We start from the raw sequence: 26,530 nt of genomic DNA on the forward strand, positions 1-26,530 counted from the left end.
TGTGAAATCATTTACATATTTGTACCCATTTGGATTTCAAGAGTTTTTTCCCCTTTATAAATAGTTTCCTTTTCATCTATTTTTGTTTGTAAGGTCCCACAAATAGAATTAATTTGGTCAAAGTTAAATTCATTGAAAATATTTACGTACTGCCAAATTGAACCCCCAAAAGGTTTTATCAATTAACATTCCTAACAATTTTTGTATCACAATACCAGTTTCCTCACAAACTAATAGAAAGTTTAAAATAGGATGTTAAAAACAAATACAAATATATAATAAGTAAATAAAAAAAGAATACATTTGTCAATTTAAATACAGTGATTACTGGACTAGATACAAAAAGAAAAATCTACTGTGTTGTTTACAAGTGGCATACCTAGACCAAAATGACACAGAAAGTTTGAAATTTAATAGAAGGATTTGTTTGGTAAATAACTGGAAAAAAATGGTGTAGATGTATGAATATAAGATAAAATGTAAAAACTATTAAATAGTGATATATATAGTTCAATATAAGTACATTTTGTTACACTTCGTAAAGTGTCAGAAAAGCACAATTTGCTAGAACAAAAGATACTGACAAATGTACTTTTCATAGAAGGAAACTTTAACACATCCTTCTTAGTAACTGATAGATCAAGCAGACTGGATATTAGACTAGGGGAGAGTGGAGTAATGTGCTTAAGTTACACGAATAGTACATCATACCCTTTACAGTCGTGTAGACATGGTTGTCTTTTCTGACTCTAAGTTTTAATTTATAAGGTACTTACTGCCATGTAATAATAGGGAATCCAAAAACTAACATTTCCCCCAAATATTATATTATTCAACTACTAAAAAATCAAAGGCAAAATAGTGCATGTCCACCACTCCAGTCAATCAAGCAATGAGCCTTGAAAAAAATTGAACACACTCTGCCTCTCCTGCTTTTTTATCCTCTTTCAATTTTTCTGAAAGCTTCTGAAGGTCATGGAGGGAATGGTGGAAAATGTGTAAAATCAAGAAAACTTTAGAAGGCACGGGCTTTTTAAAAACTCAAGTATGTCAGGATAGTGTTGCTGTTGCTCTAGATTCAGACACTGATATTTTCAGAAATACTATCTGCAGAAAATCTTTTAAAAACGTTTATTTGCTGCCGCAGCATCTTAATATAAAGGAACACAAGACGTCATGTGGCTGACTTGGAAAGAGATGAATCCACAGCAAAGATGTACATACAGGCAGGCATTCGAAATCCTGTTTGGTGAGATGATGAATGTGCACCCCCATTGTGAGATTTACACTGCGTCTTGTCCGAACCCCAGTATTATTCTGCCTAAAATGAAGATGATGCCACCGAAACAGCAGCATTGCTTGAGGTTACAAATGACACCTAACACACAAGGGCCGCTGTCACCCAGCTAGGGCATGTTGCCTCTCTTCTTCTGCAAAGCTTTCATGAGATCTGACATGAAATCCTGCTCCCCGCCGGGGGGCCCCGGGTTCTCTTGCCTCTTTGGCGGAACAGGAGGCCTTTTGGCCACAATGGGGGGCGTTTTTGAGGACGTGGGGTCCAGGGCAGGTGGGGGCGGCGGCGGAGGTGGTAATGCAGACCCCACATCCCCGGCACAAGTCGGCGGTGGGGGGGGCACGAAGTCCGGGGGCTCATCGTTAAAATAGGGGGGCGGTGGGGGGAGCTCGTCCTCCTCCAGCGGGGGCGGGGGCGGGGGTGGTGGCAGGACGTCGTCGGGCGGGGGAGGGAAGCCGCCGGCGCCCCGGGGCTGGGCGGGGGTCCCCGGGCCGCCCCCCACGTCTGAAGACCGGCGCACGGGAGGAGGTGGTGGCAGGCTGGACTTGGGAGGGTGGCGGGCGCCCTGCTCGCCTGGGCTGTCGTTTCCAAGGGCGGGCTTCTTGTCCTTGAATAAAGCAACAACAGCGTCATTCTTAACCTCACAGCCTGCAAGGAGATGACACTTACCCTGGCTTGTGAGATGCTGCCGATTCAGGCAGGATCTGACCCAGGGGAGGGGCGTGGGGCTCGACCCCGCATCCCTGAGACTCCAAGGTCGTTCCCAAGCTCATTTTCGCTCTGGGATAGAGAATGACTCCAAATGGCAGCTAACAAGGGGGTGGGGAGAGAGGTGGGGGATGCTAATCTCCCCAGTCTTCTGTAAATGCAAGACAATGCCCTATTCAGGAAGGGGATTATTATATTTAGATTATAGTATTTGGAACCACTTTATTCTGGAGTTACTGATGTCTTTTTTTTTTTTTTAAAGATTTATTTATGCATACAAGAGCTGGGGTACAGGCCATAGTTGTGGGGGTGAGAGGATTCACCAGAGACAGAGCGGGGAACAGAACAGGCAGCTTGACCAAAGTATACTGCTGCTTGGAGGTGTGGGAGAAGCAGGAGAGGTCTGCCTTGCCATGTGGGTAGCTCCCTGCCAGTCGGGGCTTGAACTCGTGGTGCAGAGGCTGCAGATTGCTTCATAGTGCGGTGCTGAACCCCTTGCACCACCAGGGAGGCCCGTTACTGATGTCTTTAAGAGAGCTCTACCGGTAAATAGTTTGGCTAGTTGTGGGATTGCCGCCATCTTTATGGTCAGTCAGCCCAAGAGACTGGAAGCAAAATGGCTCCCTAACTCCACCTTGGTTCCCAAGGCAGGCCACTGAGATCCTCAGAATATGCAGTCATGACACTGTTCTTGGTCTGGTTGAGCGCAGCTATCACAAGCTGGCATCTGTCACATTATTTTGCTCTGTGCCATTTCCTCAGTGGCAGAGAGATGCCCGACCCTTTCTCCAAATTGCTGGCTTAAACCTCCTTGGTTGATTAACACAAAGGAAATAGAAGGTAAAAGAAAATGGAAGTAGCTTTCTCCTGCCTAAGGTAACCTTGTGAGAACGTGGGCACAGACATCTTTCCTGGCACAGAGCTGTCCCGCCTGCTTCTGCTTCTGTGTGTTTTGGCTCTCATGCTGAAAACCAGGGCTGTGGGCTCAGCTTGGCTCTCTTTGGTGTAACAGCTTCAAGGGAGGTGGTGGGTGGACCAGGAATCTGCCCACCTGGCGGTAGTCTTAGATTGGTCTTTGCTTACTTGTGTAAAAGTCAGTTGGCTGTTCTGGTATAAGGTGAGCATCGTGATCCCTACTAATTTTGGTCTCATGATCAAATGATAAATATGAGATAAATATGTGAGTGGGTTTGAAAAGTAAAATTGTGACGTGTGCTCTAGGTTGACACCAGAATGCCAAACCTGGCCAAATGCTGAGAGAGGCTCAGCCCTTCCTATGCCAACAGTGGAACAGATAATAAGGAATTATATTTATCTGATGCAACTTCCCCAGGAATTTCAGGCAGCTGACTTGAGTCCTCCTCTTTTAGTGATAATTATCGTTGCAATTTGCATTTTATCAGGCTTTCATGTCATTTCTTTCTTTGCTTCATAACCTTTTCCCTTCTAAATTTAGAAGTCTTATTTTTTTCTAATAAAGCTTCATGATTGAGTTTTATTTTATGTAGTTTATTTGCTTAACAGTTCACTGGTGCTTTTTTTTTTTTTTAAACTGCCAATTTTCTGAATTGGCAGTTTGAGAACTGGTGTTCATACACAGTTAAGTGATTTCTATTCTGGGATCCTTTTATTGTTTTCAGTATTTAAAAATGTTTCTTTCCACTTGGCATAGAAATCACACAAAAAAAGAGAAGTCATGACAACAACAATAATAATAGCAGAAAGTATATTGCACGATGAAATTGTCAGACTTGAGAGAATAACAGACTTCCGAAGGTAATAGAAATATTGGAGAAGCACAACTTTTAAAGATCTACAGTGGTTTCCAAAAATTATAAAATGTTTAATACAAGATTTAAATGGAAACAATGACATGAAAGATTACTGATGTTCCCAATTGTTGAAGGTTCTTTTGAATCACACAGGAAATATTCAATGGAACTTATTGTATATAGTCAGCTTAGATGTTGCTAATTGGACTAGTGTATAAATTTTAATTTTTGGCTACAGTTTATAGGTCAGTTTAAAAGAATCTTCAACTTGGCTATTATTTTTAAATGTATGTGCTTCTCTCCATCCTGATGCATATATGTAGAAGCAGATACATATAAAATGCACATTTTACAGGGCAACCTTCTAATCTGGTTGCATTGAATACAGGACTTCTGACTCGCTAGTTGCTTTAATTTATTCATCAAAAATAAGTAAAAATCCCAAGGGCTTAAAACTCATGTCACTTTCAGAAAATGCTAAAATCATTTGACTACACCAAGAAAATCACTTTAGTCATAGAACATGTCGCTAAATGAACACTACTTACCAGTTCTCAAATGATTTTGCTCTGTACTATGCCCTTAGTGGCAGAGAGGGACTTAAAGAGGTTCCCAGCCTCATGCTCAAATGTGTGGCTTAACTGTCATACTCTGACTACCAGAAAGAAAGTTTAAACAGAGATTCCTCTTCTTTTCTCAAGCAGTGTGATAATAGTTGCTTCACCTTTCAAGGCTAGCCAATGTCATTTTTAAGACAAAAAATATAAAACAAGTCAGTGAAATTCATTAGATGAAACTAGAGTGACTTCTTAATTGTTAGAATTGCATATTCTCTTTTTAAAAGAACAATTATTAGAACACTGCTGGTGGTTTGGAATATGAGCTGACAGGTGACAGGTTGACAGAGTGATGCTGGCACTCTCTGGCCTCACCTTGGTTGTTTCCACTTGTTTCTGGGTCTCCTGCAGGACAGCATTCACAGAACTCATGGCCTGGGGAATCTGACCATTGGCCTGGGTGGTGCCAGTTTTAAGCCCTGAGAAGGAGGAAGAGAGATATAAAGAGTGAACTAGGCATCTTTAACATTCCTGAAAGTTGATTTGAAAATATAAAACAGTTTATCTGTCCAAAACAGAAGAAAGGGATACACAGGCGTAACATGGAACCCAGACCTTATGAAAAATTCATATTCTAAGGCAGTACTCCGTAAGATTCAGCAAAGATTCAGGAGAATGAATGCTTTCTAAAGGCTACAGAAGATCTAGATTAACTAGCAGTTCTGCACTTAGAAAATTTTTGGCGATTGGAAAAATAAACCTTGAAAATAAACTCTTTAAAAATAATTCCTGTTAATATTACTCAGCATTCAAAAAAGATAAACACATGCAATTTGCAGCAACATGGATGGCGCTGGAAGGGATCATGCTCAGCGAAATAAGCCAGAAAGAAAAAAATACCGGATGGTCTCACTCATAGCAGGAATCTAGAAAACTTAAATAAGGGACCAGGAAAATGAGTAACTATAAGAAAGTGAAAATCAAAATCAACAAAAAACTATGAACCAGAGACGCTCTATGGGGGTGGGGGGCGGGGAGGGGAGGGATTGGGGTCAAAATAAGGGGGTTGCAATTGTATGGGGAATATAAAAATAAAATTTATTTAAAAAATAATAATAATAATTCCTGTTGACGTGTTTCTGTAATGCATGTATGCAGTTTCACACTCGGCTGTGTACAGAAACAATGTGGGAACATTATTCTCAACAACATGTATTTTGGACACAGAAATAGTAGCCAGAGGGGACTGGGCAAATGTGCAAGCCTTGACCTATTCTGGAATTAGATTCTTTTCCCAAGAGAGGCCTGATAGACACTTATCTTATATTCTTGCTTTTAAAGTTGCCCTTTCCCCATAAAAATGAGACTAATTGGGCCTCCCCGGTGGCGCAGCGGTTGAGCGCTGGGTTGCGAAGCTGCCGGCGACCTCTGCGGCGCCGGTTCGATCCCCGGCTGCTCCCCGGCCACCGGAGGAGGGTCCCACATGGCGCGCAGACCTCTCCTGCCGCCCGCTGCTCCCCTCAGCAGTGTACTTCGGTCCTTCTGCCTGCTCTGCTCCCTGCTCTGGCTCTGGTGAATTCTCTCACCCTCCCACGCTTCTGACTGTACCCAGTGCATGTATAAACAAAGAAGCAAACAAATAAATAAATAAAACATGCCTCTATAAAAAATAAATAAATAAAATTAAAAAAAAATGAGACTAATTGAGGTTTCATGGTTTTGAGAGACTCCGAAGAAGCTGTGTCTGCAGCTCTCTGACTCCTCAGAGAAATTCTGGAGAGAATGACGCACTTATGGACGACGTTTCTCCAGCACAGGGCACGGTCTGGGAGGGTCCTGGGGTGCAGCGCCATGTCCTTTCCTTGTGGAGTTGGGGCCACCCCCATCTGTTCACCAACTAGAGAGTTGCTCTGAGTCTTGGTGTCTAGAGTTATTATTGGGGTTTCATTACCTATGCGCATTGATTAAATCACTGATCATGTGACCAACAAACCCAGCCTCCTCCCTGGAGGTCTGGCAGCTGAAAATTGCAAGTGTCTAATCATATACCAAGTGGCCAGTCCTGTGCTAAAGCTATCCGGGACCCACCACTAGTCACAAAGGCAGCCCTATCACTCTGGAAATCCCAAGTTTTAGAAGCTGTGTCAGCAACTGGGGCCAGCTGGAGTCTTCACTGACTGGTCTGAGTGGATCCACCTGAACGCCAGAGAGAGCTCTGCTAGAGGCTGACTGGAAATGGCTCTTCCTAGTTGCTGACCACAGATCCAAACACTCCCGACAGCTATGTCCAGAGCCCAGTGATGACACCTATGTAGGTGATGGTGCAACATACTAGTTGCTTAATTCTGGAAGGCCTCTCATAGCTTCAAGATGTCCTGATTGTTCTAAAACAGGTCAGCTCATAACGAAAGAGCAGTGGCTTGCTGAAATGTAGGATGGTGCTTAAGAAAAATAACTAGAACAGTTAATCAGAAGACTTGGTAAGAAACAGAACTAGTTCCTAAAGCAAGTGACCTCAATTTCAGAGAAAAACGCTGAGAAGAAAAAATTTGTTTTCTTCTATCCGGGTGTAGGTTAAAGAAAATGTCAGGCTTTTCTGCCCTCCCGCCATCAGGATAGATGATGGATCCTTGCGGTCCTGAATGCATGCCTGATGGCGGGCACCTGGAATAGGGTGTGGGCATAGGTAGATGGGATTCAGCTGAGTTAAGACTGTGCTTTTTTAAGGGCGGCGTCACGGGGACGCCAGCAGCAGCAGCAGAAGCCTAAAGAGAAGCAGAGAAGCAGCAGAACGAACGCCAGAGAGCCCAGATAGAGTGAAGACTTGCTGGGGGCTGGGAGGCCTCCCGGCCTCCCGGACCCCCAGCACCCCTGCCTGCCATATGCCTGGTGAACCCCAATAAAAGAGCTGCAAAAACCACTGAGGACTCTGACTCCTCCTTTACCCGGTCTGCTGGATCAGAAAACCTGCACTGTGTCCAATTCCTGCATTTATACCGGGCTGTCTGGAAAAGAGAGGGATCCTAGAGTTCTGCTGCATCAAATTCCTTAGCAGCTTACATGGTCGCCCTCAACGAACGAGCCTTGAAGCTGCAATATCTGCAGGCAGAGCTCAGGAGTTTTTATTGGAAAGGAGGTAGTGCCCCTGGGAGGGATACCCACATAGTCTCAGGGATGTTTCATGCCAGAGTGACTCCACCTTGAGAAGGGGAAACTCGAGAGTCCAAGACCTTCAGGTGGTGTTTCATTATCAAGCTAAAGACTAGCAGAATTAAGATGGCACCTAGGGTCAGTGAAGACCCACTTCTAATCATTCTCAGCAGCCTTTAATTTATTAATGCCACAGATACTGTTTTTAAAGATTTACTCATTTATATACATAAGAATTGGGGTACAGGCCAGAGACGTGGGGTGCGAGAGGATTCACCAGAGACAGAGTGGGGAACAGAACAGGCAGACTGACTGAAATACACTGCTGAGGGGAGCAACGGGCAAGCCAGGAGAGGTCTGCTGCGCCATGCGGGTAGCTCCCTGGCCGGGATTGAACTCATGCCTCAGCGGCTGTGGACAGCTTCATAGGCTGCATCTTAATCCTTTGTGCCAACAGGGAGGCCCTAATGGCACAGACATTTATTGTAGACCAGGCTGAGAACGCTGAGAATACAACATGGAATTAGCAGAAATGGTCTTTGTCCTTTGGAGGCTTTTGCACCTATTGGAGAACAGAAGCAAAAACCAACCTACGGGAAACATGAAAGAATTAAAAATTGTGCCAGAAAACAACTCGACGTAAACACTTCCAGGAGTCTTACCATTCCTAGAGCAACCAGACTGGATGTAGCCGATGTAAATTACTATGGAGTGTTGTCTCAAATCTACCTAATGCAACTGACACACTTTCAAGCTGGTTTTACCTTTGCAGCAGCAAGCTGTTAAGAAGACCAACAATTAACTCTGGGAAACAAGGACCAGAATTTTTCTGCCATCAGTGGTACCAGTTCCTTCAGTCATTACTTATCATCAAGACTGTGTCTGTTATTACAGCTCGGTCATGGAGCTTCTCCCAGCTTCAGCTTCCTCACTGTGGAGTGGGGCTAACAATCTAGACTCTGCAGTGTTGTTGTAAGAACCTGAAGTGGGGCCTCCCTGGTGGCGCAGGGTGTTGAGCGCAGTGCTGTGAGGCTATCTGTGACCTTTGTAGCGTGGGTTTGATCCTGGCCAGCCGGGAAGAAACCCACATGGTGCAGCAGACCTCTCCTATCTCGCCCGCAGCTCCCCTCAGCAGTATTTTGGTACATCTGCCTGCTCTGCTCCCCGCTCTGTCTCTGGTGAATCTTCTCACCCCCCACGACTCTGGCCTGTATCCCACTTCTTAAAAAGAAAAGAACCTGAAGTAGTATATGTGAACCACCTCGAAGTGCCCCCTCCATCCCTCAATGTCCTGTCCTCCCACTTAAAAACACAAACAAGGGCCTCCCCGGTGGCGCAGCGGTTGAGCGCTGGGTTGCGAAGCTGCCCGTGGCCTCTGCAGCGCCGGTTCGATCCCCGGCTGCTCCCCGGCCACCAGAGGAGGGTCCCACATGGCGCGCAGACCTCTCCTGCCGCCCGCTGCTCCCCTCAGCAGTGTACTTCGGTCCTTCTGCCTGCTCTGCTCCCTGCTCTGGCTCGGTGAATTCTCTCACCCTCCCGTGCTTCTGACTGTACCCAGTGCTTGTATAAACAAAAACAACAAACAAACAAACAAATACATAAATAAATAAAAACATGCCTCTATAAAAAAAAAAAACACAAACAAGCAGTTGCTGCCTTATCTTTAAATGTGCTATCCAGGGTTGGGTACCAGGCTCCTGCCCTAATATTACTGAGGCAAAAATACCAGGGAATGGTCTTATCTTCCATGTCGGCAGCCTGCGGGGGACCGCTGGAGTCTTGGACAAATGTAACTTGTACTCTGATGACACACCACAACTTCCTAGTAGCTCAGCCTGCACTGGCGATCATCATTTATCCACAAGCATAACATGAAAAAGTGGTCAGAGTTTGGCTAACTGTCACTTATAAAGAAATCGATATAGGCAGTGAGTGCAGGGGGGTGTCTTGGACCTGCCTATCAGAAGGGAAATGTACTGGGTACAAATTCTCTTTTTATAAAATGTGTTGGATGAGCCTGAGCAGGTGTCAGCATTTCTGCTCTGTACCTGCAGGAGATGGAGCTGGTGGAGCTGCGTTGCCGGTGCCCAGGTTTGTCCAGCGCGCAGAGAGTCCGGCCTTCGCCACTGCCCGCTGGTAGTTGTCATAGAGGGTCTTTCCATACTTGGGAGGGAACACAAAAGAAGAAAGGAATTCATTTATTCCAAATTCTGTATTCAAGTGCAATATTCATATTGAGGGGAAAAAAGTACTCCTCGGCTATTCAAATTTCTTAGCAGCTTACATGGTATTTTTTAGTATTTTTTAAGCCTAAGTATTTCAATAAAAATGTCACAAATTGGACCTCCCTGGTGGTGCAAGGAGTTAAGACACAACTTATGAAGCTATCTGCAGCCACTACAGCACGAATTCGATCCCTGGCCGGCCGAGGAGCAACCCACATGGCAAGGCAGACCTCTCCTGACTCGCCCGCTGCTCTCCTCAGTAGTGTATTTCAGTCAATCTGCCTGTTCTGCTCCCCATTCTGTCTCTGGTGAGTCCTCTCATCCCCCACACCTCTGGCCTGTACCCCTAGTTCTTTTTTTTAAACTTATTTATTTATTTTACACAAGAACAGGGGTACAGGCCAGATGCGCGGGAGGGTGACAGGATTCACCAGAGGCAGAGCAGGGAGCAGAACAGGCAGACTGACTGAAATAAACTGCTGAGGGGAGCAGCGGGCGAGACAGGAGAGGTCTGCCGCTCCATGTGGGACCCTCGCCAGCTGGCCGGCATCGAAACGCCGCTGCAGAGGCTGTGGACATCTTCACAGTGCCGCGCTCAACCACCTGCGCCACCAGGGGAGGCCCATGTGCCCTAGTTCTTGTATGCATAAATAAATAAATCTTTAAAAAAAAAGTCACAAATTATTTTTTAAAATAAATTTCCAGATTAGCAGTTAGTAAATACTTTTACCTCGACATTAGAGGAGGGCTTCTGTCACTTAATTCTGATTGCAGGGGGAGGTGCAGCAGTATGTCTTTATGTAACTCTACCAGAGATTACATCTGTGTTTAATTACACACCACACTTGCAATACTCTCCGGGGGTGAATGTCAGCAAAGTCTTATGTGGATGTAAACCCTCGATTCTCATGCCATTGGAGAGATCCACGTTTCTACCATTCTCACTAATGAAACCCAATGGGCAGATAAATGAGATACTATCTGCAGAATTGACCCATTTAGAATGGGTCGGCTGTTTCACAGTAGTACAAAGATCGGTCCCACATCAAGAAGCTGTCTGGCAAATTCAAGATAGAGCGAGTCTAAATGCCCTCTCACCTTGGCAATCCTAATTCCTGCAATCCACTGGTTTAGAGTTCTTGCGTCATCACAGCAGAGATACTTGATATACTGGGACTCCTTCTGAATTTGGGGATGCTAGAAAAAAGCCATTTCAAAGACCATTTGTAAGCTCTTCCTTTATTAGCACCTTTCAAAAATTTTTTTGAAATGCTAACATTATATGTGATCTCATGAGGTGGTGACAAAAATTACTGGTCAAAATTTTAGGATTAGGAAGAAGGGTACTTTTAAAAAATGGGCAACTTTTGAAAGGATCTAAGGTATCTGTGAGGTGATATCATATGCACTTATATTACCGTGAATAAATTTTTGTTTCAGCTTTTCTAACTTTTAAAAGCCTTCATATCTACCATGTCTCTATCACTACAAAAATTTAAAATTATTTATCAGATAAGGGAACATTCTGATTGGATGTAATTCCTATGTCACAGAATTCCTGCTTTTGGGAACTTCCAGTCATAGGGTTATTTCTACTACCAAGGATTCAGGGTTTCACTCTTTCTGGACTGTCACCTTATACTTAAATGGGTCATTTTGGCCTCTAGATGAATGTTCAAGAGAAAATAAATGTTTGCTTATTCTAAAGAGTCAGCAGTTTGGCAGGCTTTCTGGGGCAATCCACGCCTTCTGGGAGTCAAAGGTATGAGTGATATGGGCAGGTACAAAGCAGACACACACACACACACACACACACACACACAGAGTTACCCCCAAGTCCTCTTCCTTAATCCTCACTGCTTTTGCAACTTCTGTTTTATGTCTCTGTTTCTGTTAGATTGTGTGTAACTTGAGGGTGGGAACCGAGTCTGTCTTTCACTGTTAAAGACCCTGAAGCTTATTAGCACATGGTCTGGAGCATGGTAGGGATTGCAGTCCAGAGGTGGAAAGAATTGTTAAAGGAAATAAGATTTCCTGTTCAGTTGGATGTCTTACAGCCATAAGGTGAAGGGCAGGGAGCCACGTCTAGGCTCTAAAATGTGTGCCATGTGAATTTTCATGGGTCTTTATAATTTCTCATGAACCTTATTATATAGAAGAATGATTGACAACCATAATCAGTGTGTGTGTGTGTGTGTGTGTGTGTGTGTGTGTGGTAAAGACACTGCAGAAAATGTAGAAATTACGAAGAATTCTTCCTTTTGGCTTTTTGAGCTAATTGAGCACAATCTGCCTTTATACTTTTATCTTTCATTAGACTTTTCCCTTCACTAGGTCCTTCGGTCCTCAGAATTTGCATCAGCATCCTTGGAAGAAAGGTCAGTTTCTAGTATTTATTTAGCACCTTGGGTTCTCTCTCCCAGAACGACAGACAGCTCAGGGGACTCGTGGACATGGGCTGTAGTTCTCCACTCCCAGCCAGCAGATGGCGGCAAACACTTTTGAACGGCGGCAGCACTTTTCCCTGGTACTGCCACATTACTCCTGAATGTTAGCTTTTATTTTTGCAATTGTTACCACAAATTAATCCTCTCGAAGGCCCTTAAAATTGGAATTGTCTATCATCTCAGATAATGTGACCCAACCTCAAAAAAGGATTGTTACATTAATTAATTAGAAGTTCACATTAATGAAAAGTAGCCGAAGATCTGGTCCCTGGATGGAACGTGACATTCCACAAATGCCTGCAGCATTTCCTTCAACGCCAAAATTCGCAAAACCAATCCCAAATCCTTGTCTTTCAATCCCAGAATCACAGCTCCCTAACTTAAAGCGGGGTTCTTGTCTGTTATGTAAGAGGGGCTGGAGAACCCCTCTTGTTTAACTCCCTTTTTCAAAGACATTAAAGAGGTTGCCATTATTGCTTAGAGCTTGGTATATTAAACTTTTTTTGGCTGTTTGTCTTTTGATTCATGCAGTGTGAGAGCCAAGTTCCCAGAAGCAGACTCCAACTCACGTTGTGCTTGTGATGAAAGGTACAAAGCAACGTCTGTATTAAGGTTTCCACTTAAATAGCACAACAAACCATTTCTCAAGTACGGTATTCATCCAAATAGAGTAAAATGTGACTCTTCCAATAAATATAATGGCTTCTGAGCATAAAGCAGAAACAAGGACTCTTTAATGCAAGTACTAACAATGGCTCCTCCTGTAACGACGAGGTAGGTGAACAGATCTCCGTTCATTCGTGGGGCTAGTTTCACCAATCTCCTTATGCCACATGTATTAGGAATGTGTGCAGGAGAATAATTAGGCATCAGATGATCTGAAAGTTCTCTTTATATGGTTGTAAAAGAGCTGCCCAGCGGTCACCAGGGCAGAGTTGGGGCTTAGCTCTGTGCTGCCCCCTTGATGATGCAGGCTCCCAGGACCTCATGCAGCAGGCCACTGTGCTTGCTTTGTTTACACTTCTTGGAACCTCACTCAGGGGCTTAATGCCTAAATGAATCTTCAGTTGAAAATATATGCAAAGAGATTTAAGGGAAAATGCTGGCTCAGCACCACTGGGCAGGCTCTTCTGCAATTGGTTGGGTTTCTCCTAACCATAAAAAGAGTGAAGCTCTCTTAGGGCATGCAGCATAGCGCACAAAGACCAGACTGTGGAACTGCTAGAGGGCTTTAAAGGTCCTCTAGGGCGCCTGGCGCTAAACCATTTGTAGATGACCTGCTTTTGGGTTGGGGTTTTGTACATAATAGAGCAGCTCCCTCGCTAAGATCTATTGAAAGTCAGCCCTTGACACAAGGGTTTGAGAAAGAAAGAAAGAGAAAGAGAGAAAGAGAGAAAGAGAGAAAACAGTGATAGGAAAAAAAAAGATCCTCTAAACATACAAATGAGGAAACATTTTTCTAAGGCTAAGGGGAGTGTCAGAACCATAACTAGAACAAAGACCTGTACATTAAACAAATAATGGCCAGATATAGAAAGATGAGTTACCAGAGGCTCACACCATTACTGGGGGGTTGTGCTGGGGATGTGCCAGGGAGATGTATGTATGCAAATGATGTGGTTACTGTTCCATGCTACATTTGATAGTAAACTTTTGAAAATGAAGACTGAGAAAGGCTTTTGGGGAAGAAATGATAGGATTTTGTCACATCTACAAGTTCGATGTGGTTTAGGCCTGCAAGCCATGAAAGAAGAGGCAGAAAATGAGCTGGAGAGGAACCAGGGCCTTTTATGGAACAAGCAACTGACACTGTCCCTGGTTGGTGGAGCCATGGGACAGAGGAATGTGGGCAGCGAGAGGCAGGCAGTGGATGGTGAACCTCGAGTGAGAAAGGAGAGAGGGCTGGAGGAGAGATGTTGCTGGTGGAAAACCAGAAGAGCTGGAGGAGAAAAGGAAAGAGGAGAGAGTTCAAGGATGACTGAGAATTATGGGTTTAATGGTGCCCCCTCAAAAGATAAGCTGAAGTCTTAACCTCGATACCTGTGAATGTGGCTGTATTTGGAAATAAGAGCTCTGCAGGTGTAATCAATTTCAGATGGGATCATAATGAATTATCGTGGGATCTAACCCAACAGAATTGTTTCCTTACAAGGAGAGAAAAAAACATAAGACACGGATATTCAGAAGGAAGACTGGAGCCAGGTGGTGATGGAGGTGGAGCCTGGTGATCTGCTGTTACAAGAATGGAAACACCAAGGATTGCCAGAAAATGCCAGAAGTTTGGTGAGACGCATAGGACAGATTTTTCCCTCGGAGCCTCTGAAGGAACCAATCCTGCCGACATCTTGATTTTGGACTTCCGGCCTCTTGAACTGCAAGCAAATATATTTCTGTTGTTTCAAGTCATCCAGTTTGTGGCAATTAGTTCTGGCAGCTCCGCTGGGTGATGGTATTATTCATCTGGAGAAGATTGTAGAAGGAGGAGTTTGTAGGTCTAAATCCCCATTCTGGGAAGCTCTTGGTGTAAGGTCTGCCTGACTTGGCTGTAGACCCTCGCCCTGGGGTTTGGTTCCTTGCTCCCTCTGACAACATTCGTCCTGTTTGCTCACTCCAAAGCGTGTCTCATCACCAGCTAAGCCCCAGTGCTGGTTGTTTAGAGTTAGGATACATTTTAATATTCTGAGCAAAAACGTTGTGCTTATAAGAAACAGAGATTCTTCAGGGATGACAGTCGTTTTAGCTCATTGTTATCTGATAGTTGCAATAATAAGAAATCACGAATATGCAGGAGAGGTCACCCACAAGTCAAAATTATTAAATATAATAAATTGAACCCAATTGTTAAAACACAAACCAAAACTGACTACAGACCTAACGAAACCCAGAGCTCTGTAGAAATACAGCAAGACTCTCAACATGTGTGTGTGGTTATAAGAATAATAACCCTGATCTGACTGGAGATTCTGATTTAGAACACTCAGTAACAGTTGTGTATGTATGTTATTTCTCAGTTACTTTTGTGGGGGGGAGCAGTGATTTTAACATTTCTCAGGCACCTTTTGTTTTTAATGAAGAAAATTCATTTCCTTTGAACGGTTGTGTTTTTAAAGACAGCAGAAGCAACACAGGGGAGTGTCCAGGCTGCCTGGAGTGTTGGGGTCCAAGGGAGAGACCTACCTCCTGGAGTCCCTGGTGTGTGACAATAGTACCCTGTGTGGGCAACTCTGAAATGGCAGAGGGTCCATGATCTCTTCTATGATGTGGCCCTTGACACAGAATGTGCTTGTTACAGACATTCAGTACTGGCCTCCATCTGTGTAAATGGCGCAAACCTACAGGGTTTGAAACTTGTTCTCAGGAGATGCTACAGCCGTGCCCCCGGCGCTGTGCTTGTGCCCACCAAGAGCAGTGGCCATACATTTCTAGACACCTGGAGGGAGGTTTCTCCTGGGGGTGGGGGGTAACCACATCTTCTTGATTCAGTCATCTATTTTTGGGCATTTGGGTTGTTTCCAGGTTTTACCTATTGTAAACAGTCCTGCAATAAACATAGGGTACAGGTGCTCTTTTGAATCAATGTTTTTGTGTCCTTTGGGTACATCCCTAGGAGCGGAATTATGGCTTTGGTCTTTTTAACCTTGCCACCAGCTCCAGCTTTCTTGGTTTCAGGTTTCTACTCCATAGTAGCCATCTTCTCAGCTTTTTCACCCACCATCTTGCAAGACTGGAAAGGTGAGGTGTTCTTGTGGGGGTTCATGGTGTCTAAGGCAATGACATGGTTTGAACAGCCCAGACACATAAATTCCTTGAGCCCATTTCTGGGAGTCAGATGTCAAATTTAGCAGATAAAAGTTACTCTTGACCAACCTTCCAAAATACAGTGCCTAATGTAATCTTACCAAACACCTGGTAATACGTGTTGCCTCAAAATAAAATACACCTTAAAAAGATTCAAGACCCAGAAATATTTTTAGGAAAAATTTTTTTTTCTATTCTGTATTTTTCTAGGAAATCTTGTCAAGTTTCTAATTTCTAAAAAGAACCGAGAATCTCCCTCAATATTATCAATAAAATTATAAATCACATTTGTTCAAAACATAGAGCTCTCATTTTCAAAAAGGATGAAGAAGTGCAGCAAGATGCACTTTACAGTATCAGACTCAGATATTGGGCATTGGGGGGAAATGATCCAAATTGGTAAAAATGTTTTCCCTTTTCCAATTTTGGTTTAAGAATAAAAAATTTTGTTATATTTATGGCTAACTATTAATATTTAACATTTTTTTAACCTTAAAAGGGAGTGTTAGCTCAGATTGCTTACAAATCTAAATTAAGGATTTTTACTAGGCCATACCTTTAAAACAAAGCAGAAGTCAGTGGGTGCTTTATATTTCATTTTGCACTGAATCGCATAGTAAATGTTGACATTTTCAAACTGTATAAAACATGCCAGATCTCGAGAAGTCTGAAAAGGAAGAAAATAACCTTAACAGAGTTCGTGATTAATATTTTTCTACAGGCCTCCTTGGTGGTGCAAGGGGTTAAGCACAGCACTGTGAAGCTATCTGCAGCCTCTGCAACACAAGTTCAATCCCCTCTGCAACACGAATTTGATCCCCAGGCAGCCAGGGAGCTACCCACATGGTGCAGCAGACCTCTCCTGTCTCTCCCACTGCTCCCCTCAGCAGTATATTTCAGTCAATGCACCTGTTCTGTGTCCCCCTCTATCTCTGGTGAATCCTCTCACCCCCTGCACCTCTGGCCTGTACCCCAGTTCTTACATGCATACATAAATAAATCTTTAAAAAAACAATATTTTTCTAAGATTGTTCTCGATGGCACAAGCAAGGATTACAGTTTAGTAGAATATTATTAAATTTCAAGTAACTTATTTAAATATCTTCCATGCACAGATTTCTAAAAGCCTAGTCTGCACTTTAAGAGATAAAAAAGTACACCCAAGGCAAAACAGCAAGTCACAGACCCAGAAATGGAGCGAAGGTTTATCGTCCTCCACTGCAGGGTCTGGTTGGCTGTGTCACGGGTGCTGATGCAGGAGAGAAAAGGTGACTGAGCACTGAGTCAGAAATTTCATTTTGGCTCTTGCCATTCTAAGTCAGTGATGGATTTCACGATTGAGCATGTAGAAAAGAAATCCCCTCAGGATGAATAATGAGAGGTAAATTTGATGCTCAGTAAATTATTACACACTTCATGCATTTCTTCCTGAGAAAAAAGGATCCTTTGATGCTCTTTAGAGCAGGAGGTGTTGCTATGGCAACAGAAGCCTCTCCTCCGTGTATAATATGCACCCGAGGATTGCAACCTCTAATCTACGTATTTGTTTACACTTCAATTACAAATTTGTCCCATTACTCTTTTTTTCTCCCTCATATTCTTATAATTTTTTACCTAGTTACTGAATACATAGTAAAGGGCAGAACTGACACACTTCAGTGCTCGAGTATTTCTGTACATTCATCTTTTTTCTTTGTAAGATATTTTCTTCTGGATTTTCAAAGTTTTAATTACAAAATTACTGCCTACTCCTTTAATTTTAAAAAACAATGTATGTACACACATAATCAAATGGCAATCTTCCTTCATTATCCTCTTTTCTACTTCTGCTCTATTTTTCCAGAAGAAATATTAGGTAATATTCTTGCAAATATTTTTGGGTAAACATTTATGTACCTATGTGTGGACAGACCTACATGCCCACATATATACATATACAAGTAATGACATTTTACTCTAAATACTATTCCACGAACTTCTTCTTTTCTTAACATTGCATCCAGGGCTTTTTCTAGGTCATCACATATCCATGGATCTATGACATCATTTTATGGCTATAGCGTTCCCCTGTGGAGGTGTAATTATTTAACTGTTCTACATAGATGACTAGAGATTATCTCAATATCTTTCTGTTAGAAAAATACTGCATAGCTGAGCAAATGTTTTTGTGGGATAGATTGCCAAATGTGGAACTGACATCTGAAGGGGCATTCCTGTTTATATTTGCATAGCGGTTGCTAAATTGCCCCTGATTTGCCTGGAAAGCTTACATTCCGATCTTCTATGCATGAAAATGCCCATCCACTCCTGCTGCCTGAGGGTTTCATTAGTTTCTCTGAAGCAATGCTTTTTTGCTAAGGTGTTCATTTTTTGTTTGTTTGTTTGTTGCTGACCTTAGTCTTTCCTTTGGGCACATAATAAATTCCAGAAGCCCTGAGAAGAAAATAACGCCTTTTCCAAGATTTCTTTCCATCTTCTTTCAGATAAAGAGCTCCTTCAAGTTCTGGTACAATGACGGATGTCCCACAGAAACATTCCTAAAATTGAGATTCCAATTACATAAAACACGTGAAAAATAAAACATACATTTTCTTCACACTTAAACAAACTGTGGCAAGTTAGCCTTTAAGTTAAAATTCATTTTTATCTATAATTCAAATTGACTGCTTAGTTTATGTTGTATGCTATTTACCAAAAGAGAAAGAAGCAAGTGGAGACAGCTGAGCCTGGTTCCTTCCTGAGTGAGACTTCAAGGTTTCTGACCACATAGCTTTGTGGCCATAGGCAAGCCCCTAAATCTCACTTCTTTTATTTGAAAAAATGGAGTAATAATAGCCTTAACTTCATAGAGAAGTTGTGAGTATTTCTGTAGTAAATGTTAAATAAAAGCTGCTGGTAAATAGAAAAATGATCACTTTTCTTTCAAGTGAAAAAAAAAAGGCATCATAGTTAGTACCTACAAAAATTATAATAAATAATTATATACATAAAATATGTATATTAATTTATTCTTGGGATGGTTTTCTTATCAAAAATGCAGAAGGCAATTATTAATATATAGTATCAAAAAAGACAGTGCCAAAGTATATTTTCTAGGTGTATATTTTCAAATGTCAGAATTTGCATAGGGTTATATAATTCTTAATAAATTTCTTTTAAAATACAATGCACTAAAATGACATATTTTTCACCTTTCAATTCAAATTCTCAGACACATTTTTTGCTTTCTTACAATGTTCAGCTTCATTTCATTCAGAGTCGTAAGTGTAGAATAGCTTTTAGCTTGGCATCTTTCACGTACACTTGCATGGAGTGGAGCTGGGATACATTTATGTTCACATTCCACTCCTTCCCAACGCCTCCAGTTTCCCTCACATTTAATAGCTATTATCGATTGTCTTGTCAATCATCTTGGAAACTCAAGTAGATTTTTTGGCCAGACTAGAAAGCAGGATCACCATGACTTTTTATAGTATAATATGCTTTGCATTTTCTTTCAGCTTTGAAAAGACAACTATTCAGGCAATTGTATAAATCAAGGCATAACTTGTCCCTGATATAGACTCAGCATTGACGGGAAACAGGGGGGCTGTGTTGGGAAGCTGCTTGTTCCCCTTCTCTTGGTCTCTGTCACTGCATTCAGAACCTGAATCTCCTTGTTGCTGAAGTGATTGGTGCCCTTTGGTTAATACAGAATGATGTGTCCATTCCCTCCATTGGGCCTCCCTGTGAAATGCCCACTGGCTCTTGGTCCCAGGAACCAGGCTTGAGCATGTTTTCAGGACCTTGGGAGTGACAGTGAGTGTTTGCTACAGGGTGGGGATAACAGGAACACGTGCAGGGCCTGGGCAAACCAGGGAGAGTGGGAGAGGGTGTTCTTCTAAGTCAGTCAGCTGTCTCCAGGTGGGAATATGGGCCCTGTCATCATGAGGTCCTCTGAGTTTTTAAGACAAGTCCAAGTAATGGTCAATGCAATGTCAAAGATGAAGGAAACCTGTCTGGGGCTCCAACATTCCCTGGTCACCTATGAACTGGCCCTCATCTGTGTTACAGGCTGGGAATAGAGCCTGGATTTTTATCATAGTAACTATGTGGAAACTCATCAGGACCATCAAATGAGTTTCTGGAACACGTCCCTGGAGTGGGCACTGAGGTACCTGTAGTAATGACACTCTGTCTTCCACACCTCCCTGGTTTGCTGGAATAATTCAATACAATTCAGGAAACTGGGCTTCTGCACTTGCCCAGAACACGTGATCCTTACTGGGCAGAGCCCACCTGGCGTCAGCTCTCCAACTCCAAATCTTACATTTCCCACCATCTGGCTGTAGCACGGACAGTGGGAAGCGCGAGATTTGGAAATCTTTGTATCTGACTTCCAAGGAGCACTAAGTAATGGACTATATGAAGTGTTAGCAAGCAAGGTTTATGCAGATTTATCTTTCAGTCAAGAATCACAAATCCAACTTTTTGAAATGCAAAACATATTGTCTAAAGCCATTTTTTTTTACAACTGACTTAGTTTAACACAATAGTTATAATCTAGCAAAAACTTGATTTTAAAATCCCAAGTTTAAATGTCAGTGTTTCTCAGGATTTTGCATTGTTCTGAGAAACAAATAATATTTAAAAAGACACCTCCTCTTTTCTTCTACTCAGCAAAGTCAAACTTACCTCAAGTAAGGATTCTTTGTTCTTAGCATTCATTTTCTCATTTGCTTCTTTGCTTTCTTTTTTTCCTTTGTTATCCAAGTAAAAATTCTAAAATAAAATATTGAAAGATCAGATGAGTCAGCTTTCATCACCCTGCATTGCAAATTCTCGCTGCATGAAATAACGGAGCAGCACAACATACTCTGTCACCTCAGCACTGGGCCCATGTTGGCGAACACCTACCAGAATTTAACCTGCCCTTCTTTGAAATGGTCACAATCAACGAGGAAACAAACAAGACTGGAAACTAGTTAAACGCCATGGTCCAGAACACTAGTCAAATGCTGGAAGTTGGGAGACCCTCAGGCACTGAGTCTGGTTGGAGGTCAAGTCCAGGTTCTATGCTCTGGCTGGTGGGTACCAAGTAGGATCCCACGGCTCAGGGAACTAGAAATCCTGGTGTATCAAGACAAGGTTGATTTTTATAAAATCAGTTGGAGACTGATTAAAATTAGTTGGAGACTAATTTTAATTAAAATTAAAATGCATGGGCCATTCACAACAGACTTGAAACCATCTCTCACTTTTAGACTCACTTCACTTAGCAAAATCAGCTCATAAGAACAGAAGTAGAAAGGACATTTCTGGAAGGAGAGTCAGCCTTACACAGGTAGAGAAGACCTTGGCTGAAAGGTGCTCAGGAATGGGGGCAAGGTATCTAAGGGGGTTAGTGTCATGCCTTGTTGACACTGAATATTAATGAGATGGCTGGAAATCAATGTTAAATGCATACATTTCTGACCCCCAAAATCATGAGGACCCAAAGGCTAATTTTTACATACTGATATGGCTGAAGTGTGACTGTGCAAAGTGATTATTGTGTGTGTCATAGATAAAATGTTGAAGATTTTAATGTGAAAAGTTTTGTATGTAAGTCTTATAAAATAATATATTAAAAATGGATTAAAACTAGGACAATACCGCTATACATAGAGACTAAATTAAGAACCCTCTTGAAAGTGGGCACAAAAAGGTTTATCAACACCTGCTGTGAAAGTTTTTGGTCAGACATTTCAGTTCAGACGGCTCTATAAAGCTGCAGAACTCAAAAGTCAATTCATTATCTGTTATAACTGAGAACTATTGAACCTGAATTTAATAAAAAAGGAACTTGAAAAATGGGAAATGAGGCTTTTAGTCACAGCCCCTTCCCTTTTCTCACAGCTTTTGAAATTGCAAGGTTTGGGGACACCTGGATACAAACAGCAAATACATTACTTTAAAAATATCACTTCCAATTGCTTCTCGGCCTTTTGGCTAAGATCAAGTGTAAAAATATCACCTCCTTGGTCATATTAACTCATGTTTATTGCAACACTACTTACAATAGCCAAGTTACGGAAACAGCTTAAACAACATAAGTGCCAGCAGCACATGAGAGGATAAAGAAAATGTGGTATATATACACAATGGAATGCTACACAGCATTCCACAGCATTCCACAGCTCAAAAATAAAGTGAATTCTTGTCATTTGCAACAACATGGATGGAATTGGAAGGGGTTATGCCTGAGTTCAATGTATCATCCCTATTTTCTTCATCTCCTTTTATGCCAGCGTCCATTGGTCACCATATTCTGCAAAACTGGAGCTCCTAAATATTTCTCAGTGGTCTCTAGTTCATCATCATCTCCTTTTTCTCGGCATCTGGTTTAGAGTAACCTCGATCCTCTTGTTCTGTTTCTCTCCAGTCTAAATGAAGTCTTGCTTGGTTAAAAAACAATTTGATCAGGAATAAAATGACAGCAGAAAAAACAAATTGGTTAAAATTCTCCTTTCTTCTGGCACTACTAATTTTTCAGGTTTCAGTAATTCTGCTGATGGGCCCATTTCCAAGAATTTATTAGAATTCTTGAAATTCTTGATTCAGGAATTTTCACCTTATTTTGCTTTTATCTCCATTCTTTATCCAATTTTGCTTGGCATCGATTTCTAAAGTTTTGGGTTTGTGGTGAAATACTGGCAAATGATGTGAATGTAAACCAACAGCCTAATGTCACTTGGCTCTGCTGCTAGCAGGGTGACAAGGACCTTTTCCTGGGACTTAAGTCCTAAGTGGGTTGAAGCGTCCACCAGCTCTGACAGGTGCCAGAAGCAAAAACAACACACCACAGGCCGAATGCAGCAAACAGTATCCCTGATTACTATCTGGGGCTTCAGAAACTTCCGCCCCATCGAAACCTTCTGCAGATGGCATTTCACTCATTGTCGTGACTTTCATAAGCCATTTCTCTGCAAGAGCAAAGCCTGAAATTCAGCTTCATGCACAAAGAGCAGAGCACACTCCATGCAATGGTTTCACTCACAAAAGTGAAGCTGAATCACACAGCAGCAAGAAATGCAACTTAGCAGAAAAGAAGTTCAGGACGTAACTAAACAGGCAAAGGAGGCAAGGTCAGTTTGAAAAAAACCACAACATGCCAAGGGACAGAAAATACCTTTTATTTTATTATTATTTTTTTAAAGATTTATTTATTTATTTATTTATTTATACAAGCACTGGGTACAGTCAGAAGCGCGGGAGGGTAAGAGGATTCACCAGAGCCAGGGCGGGGAGCAGAGCAGGCAGAAGGACCGAAGTGCACTGCTGAGGGGAGCAGCGAGCAGCAGGAGAGGTCTGCGCGCCATGTGGGACCCTCCTCCGGTGGCCGGGGAGCAGCTGGGGATCGAACCGGCGCTGCAGAGGCTGCGGGCAGCTTCACAACCCAGCGCTCAACCGCTGCGCCACCGGGGAGGCCCAGAAAATACCTTTTAAACTAATCTCATATGATTAAAACTGAATGAACAGCTAGTGATTGGAAACATTCATTTGTGACGTGTCTTATTTTAAACACTGTTACTTTCCACCAATTTTCTGAATCAGCTGTCATTCCCTGCCTTACCCCCACCTCTCCATGGTCCAGTCATACAACTATTTGCCATCATAATCACGGGCTTCCTTCTTCTTGGACTTCACACACCCATGGCCTCCAAGGCTCACTGCCACTCTGCAACTTGCCTGGCCAACTCCCGTGAGTTTTTCAGGCGGGCACTCAGATGTACCTTTCTCTCCATCAACTTCCCTGTCCACTTTCTTCTCACCCAGTAGCTGGTCCTCCATCTATTGTATCCCAGTAATTTTTAGATCCAATTCTGAATTCCCACTTTCCTTCCCTCCCCTCACATCCCACTTTCTCTTACTCTTACTTTTACTTTGTTACCTTTCCTATTTCTAGTTTATTTGTGCCATATCTTACTGCCCTGTCCCCCAGTGACTATAGCAATTTCCTACAATTTTCTTCTGAATCTTGCAATGCATTAACTTTGTCGATAGACTATCCACAGTCTTTTTTTAAAAAAGGATTTATTCATTTATGTATGTACGCAAGAATTGGGGTACAGGCCAGAGGTGCAGAGGATTCTCTGGTGAGAGGATTCACCAGAGACAGAGTGGGGAACAGAACAGGCAGACTGACTGAAATACACTGCTGAGGGGAGCAGCAGATGAGACATGAGAGGTCTGCTGTGTCATGTGGGTAGTATCCTGGCTGGCTGGGGATCGAACTCTTGCTGCAGAGGCTGCGGATAGCTTCACAGTGCTGTGTTTAACCCCTTGTGCCACCAGGGAGCCCCTACCCACAAAGTCTTTCGGATGCTCTTTCCCTTCAGGTCCTGCAGTATTTTGTCATAAACGGGATGTTGGTTGTTTTTCACTACCCTAAACCTGAACAGCATTCCTCTATAGCAGTATCTGTCATTGGTGTGGTGGTTATTTTTTCCCCTTAGGGTTAGGCTTGAGATTAATTAATTGGTTGGTCTTTTCCGAGTTTCACTGATTTACAGAGCTGACAGTTTTCTGATCTTGGGTAATAGAAACAAATGTAACTGAAAAACCAAAATTCCCATCTACACAATTACTCAGGCTCGTCTGTTCTGCTGGTAGTGTTCTGTGCATTGGGACTTAATCTCCAGAAAGTACCAAGCCTTAACTCTGCCTGTACTATTCTCATTTTAAACTAGGAAGCTATGCTTTCAATATTTTTGTCCATATCCTTTTCTCTAGCAAGATTATAAATTGCTTGAAGGCAAAGATTATACTAATCTTTTTCTTCTCCATAGGTAAGCACAAGGCTATAAATGCAATAGATTCTCGATAAAAGTATGCTAAAGCCAAGCAAGCAAATGCTGGTGTGAATTCCATTAAAGACTTCTCATACAAGCTAACACTGAAAAGACATTGAATACTTTGAAATCTTTTGTGGAGACTACCAAATAAATTGTTCAGAAACTCAGTCTTTTTCTTTTATGATTTCTGGTTAAGTCTAGTTCTTTATGTACAGTTTCGAATTCACTTTCAAATAGTGGCTGGGCAGTGCAGTGATTTGGTTCAGCTGCGCAGGAAGATCAAGTCTAGGCTCAGACCTAGCAATGAGTAGGGAGCAGAAGCAGGATCTCAGTTATGCCCTGCCCTATTCAAGGATTCATCAATTCATGTAAATGCTGGCAGTAAAAAAAAAAAAAAAAAAAAAAAAAAAAAAGCAACTAACACCCAAATGAAATACAGGATGTATTTAGATTTTTAAATTAACTTTGAGATGTTGCTTGAGGAGAAAAGGCTAAGGTAATTAAACAAAAGAATTTCTAGGATGTGTTTACTTAAGAAACTTCCTGTGGAAATACTCTTCTCTAAGATTTTTTATCCTTTTGGTATAACTTAGCATAAAAAATAAGGCTTATGTCAACAACTATCAAAGCATCTCAGCACAGAGCTTTCGCAAAGGGATGAAGGTATTTCAAAATTACACAGCCTCCCTTTTAGGAGCCAGGGTGTTGATGAGAATGTCACAGAGCATTTCTCTCACCCAAATGTCAGGTGCTGAGGTCACTCTCCATGAAGAGCACCAGTGAGAAGACAAATTATTCACACAAAAACTGAGAAAGTAGAAATATTGAAAATTGACCATTTCAGGGCCTCCCTAGTGGCCTAGGGGTTAAGTCTCAGCACTATCAAGGCTACAGCCTGGCCTGAGTTCCATCCCTGGCCAGGTGCTGACCCACATGGCACAGCAGACCTCTCCTGTCTCACCTGCTGCTCCCCTCCACAGTATATTTTAGTAAATCCTCCTGTTCTTCTCCCCACTCTGTCTCTGATGAATCTTCTCACCCCCTGCACCTCTGGCCTACATCCAAGTTCTTGTCTGCATAAATAAAAAAATATATATATAAAAAAAATTCAGGGTGTATAGTTTATGCTTTGTGCACTCATTTATAGACACTATGGCAAACTGCAGATATCCATTAAGCCTCATTTTCCTCTTCCTCCTCTTAGTTATACAACAATAGAGTCAAATTACACCATTCCCGGGCACCATTTTTATGCTCAATATGAAAGTTGTCACGTGAAGATGTTGTGCAAGATGGTGGTCCTGAATATAATTCCCTAATTCCTGCTGTATATATATTGTTCATGACTTAAAGGAAGCATTTTCAAATAAGGGGAACAACGCTTTTTTTTTTTTTTCTTGTTCCACATCTCTCTACTGTTTTTTTTTTTTAAATAATAAATTTTATTTTTATATTCCCCCATACAATTGCAACCCCCCCATTCTGACCCCAATCCCTCCCCTCCCGCCCCTCACCCCCCAAAAAGTGTCTCTGGTTCACAGTTCTTTGTTGATTTTGATTTTCACTTTCTTATAGTTATTCATTTTCCTGTTCCCTTATTTAAGTTTTCTAGATTCCTGCTATGAGTGAGACCATCCGGTATTTTTCTTTTTCTTTCTGGCTTATTTCGCTGAGCATGATCCCTTCCAGCGCCATCCATGTTGCTGCAAATTGCATGTGTTTATCTTTTTTGAATGCTGAGTAATATTCCATGGTATATATGT

The 26,530-nt window shown here is 42.2% G+C and overlaps 1 protein-coding gene across 1 annotated transcript in view; it reads right to left on the reverse strand.

Moving 5' to 3' along the window:
• Positions 1–1,406: 1,406 nt before the first annotated feature.
• The window catches only part of APBB1IP (amyloid beta precursor protein binding family B member 1 interacting protein), a gene marked incomplete at both ends in the record, with an annotated part of 39,646 nt that continues 14,522 nt past the window's right edge, over positions 1,407–26,530 (reverse strand). The window contains 7 exons of the mRNA XM_084253287.1: positions 1,407–1,901; positions 4,707–4,810; positions 9,530–9,644; positions 10,805–10,903; positions 16,508–16,618; positions 18,345–18,488; positions 20,626–20,712. Coding sequence (XP_084109413.1) covers positions 1,407–1,901; positions 4,707–4,810; positions 9,530–9,644; positions 10,805–10,903; positions 16,508–16,618; positions 18,345–18,488; positions 20,626–20,712 — 1,155 coding nt within the window. The remainder of the gene's footprint in view (positions 1,902–4,706; positions 4,811–9,529; positions 9,645–10,804; positions 10,904–16,507; positions 16,619–18,344; positions 18,489–20,625; positions 20,713–26,530) is intronic.

The sequence above is a fragment of the Talpa europaea genome (genome assembly GCF_964194135.1).
Source record: "Talpa europaea genome assembly, chromosome: 14".
Lineage (NCBI taxonomy): Eukaryota > Metazoa > Chordata > Mammalia > Eulipotyphla > Talpidae > Talpa > Talpa europaea.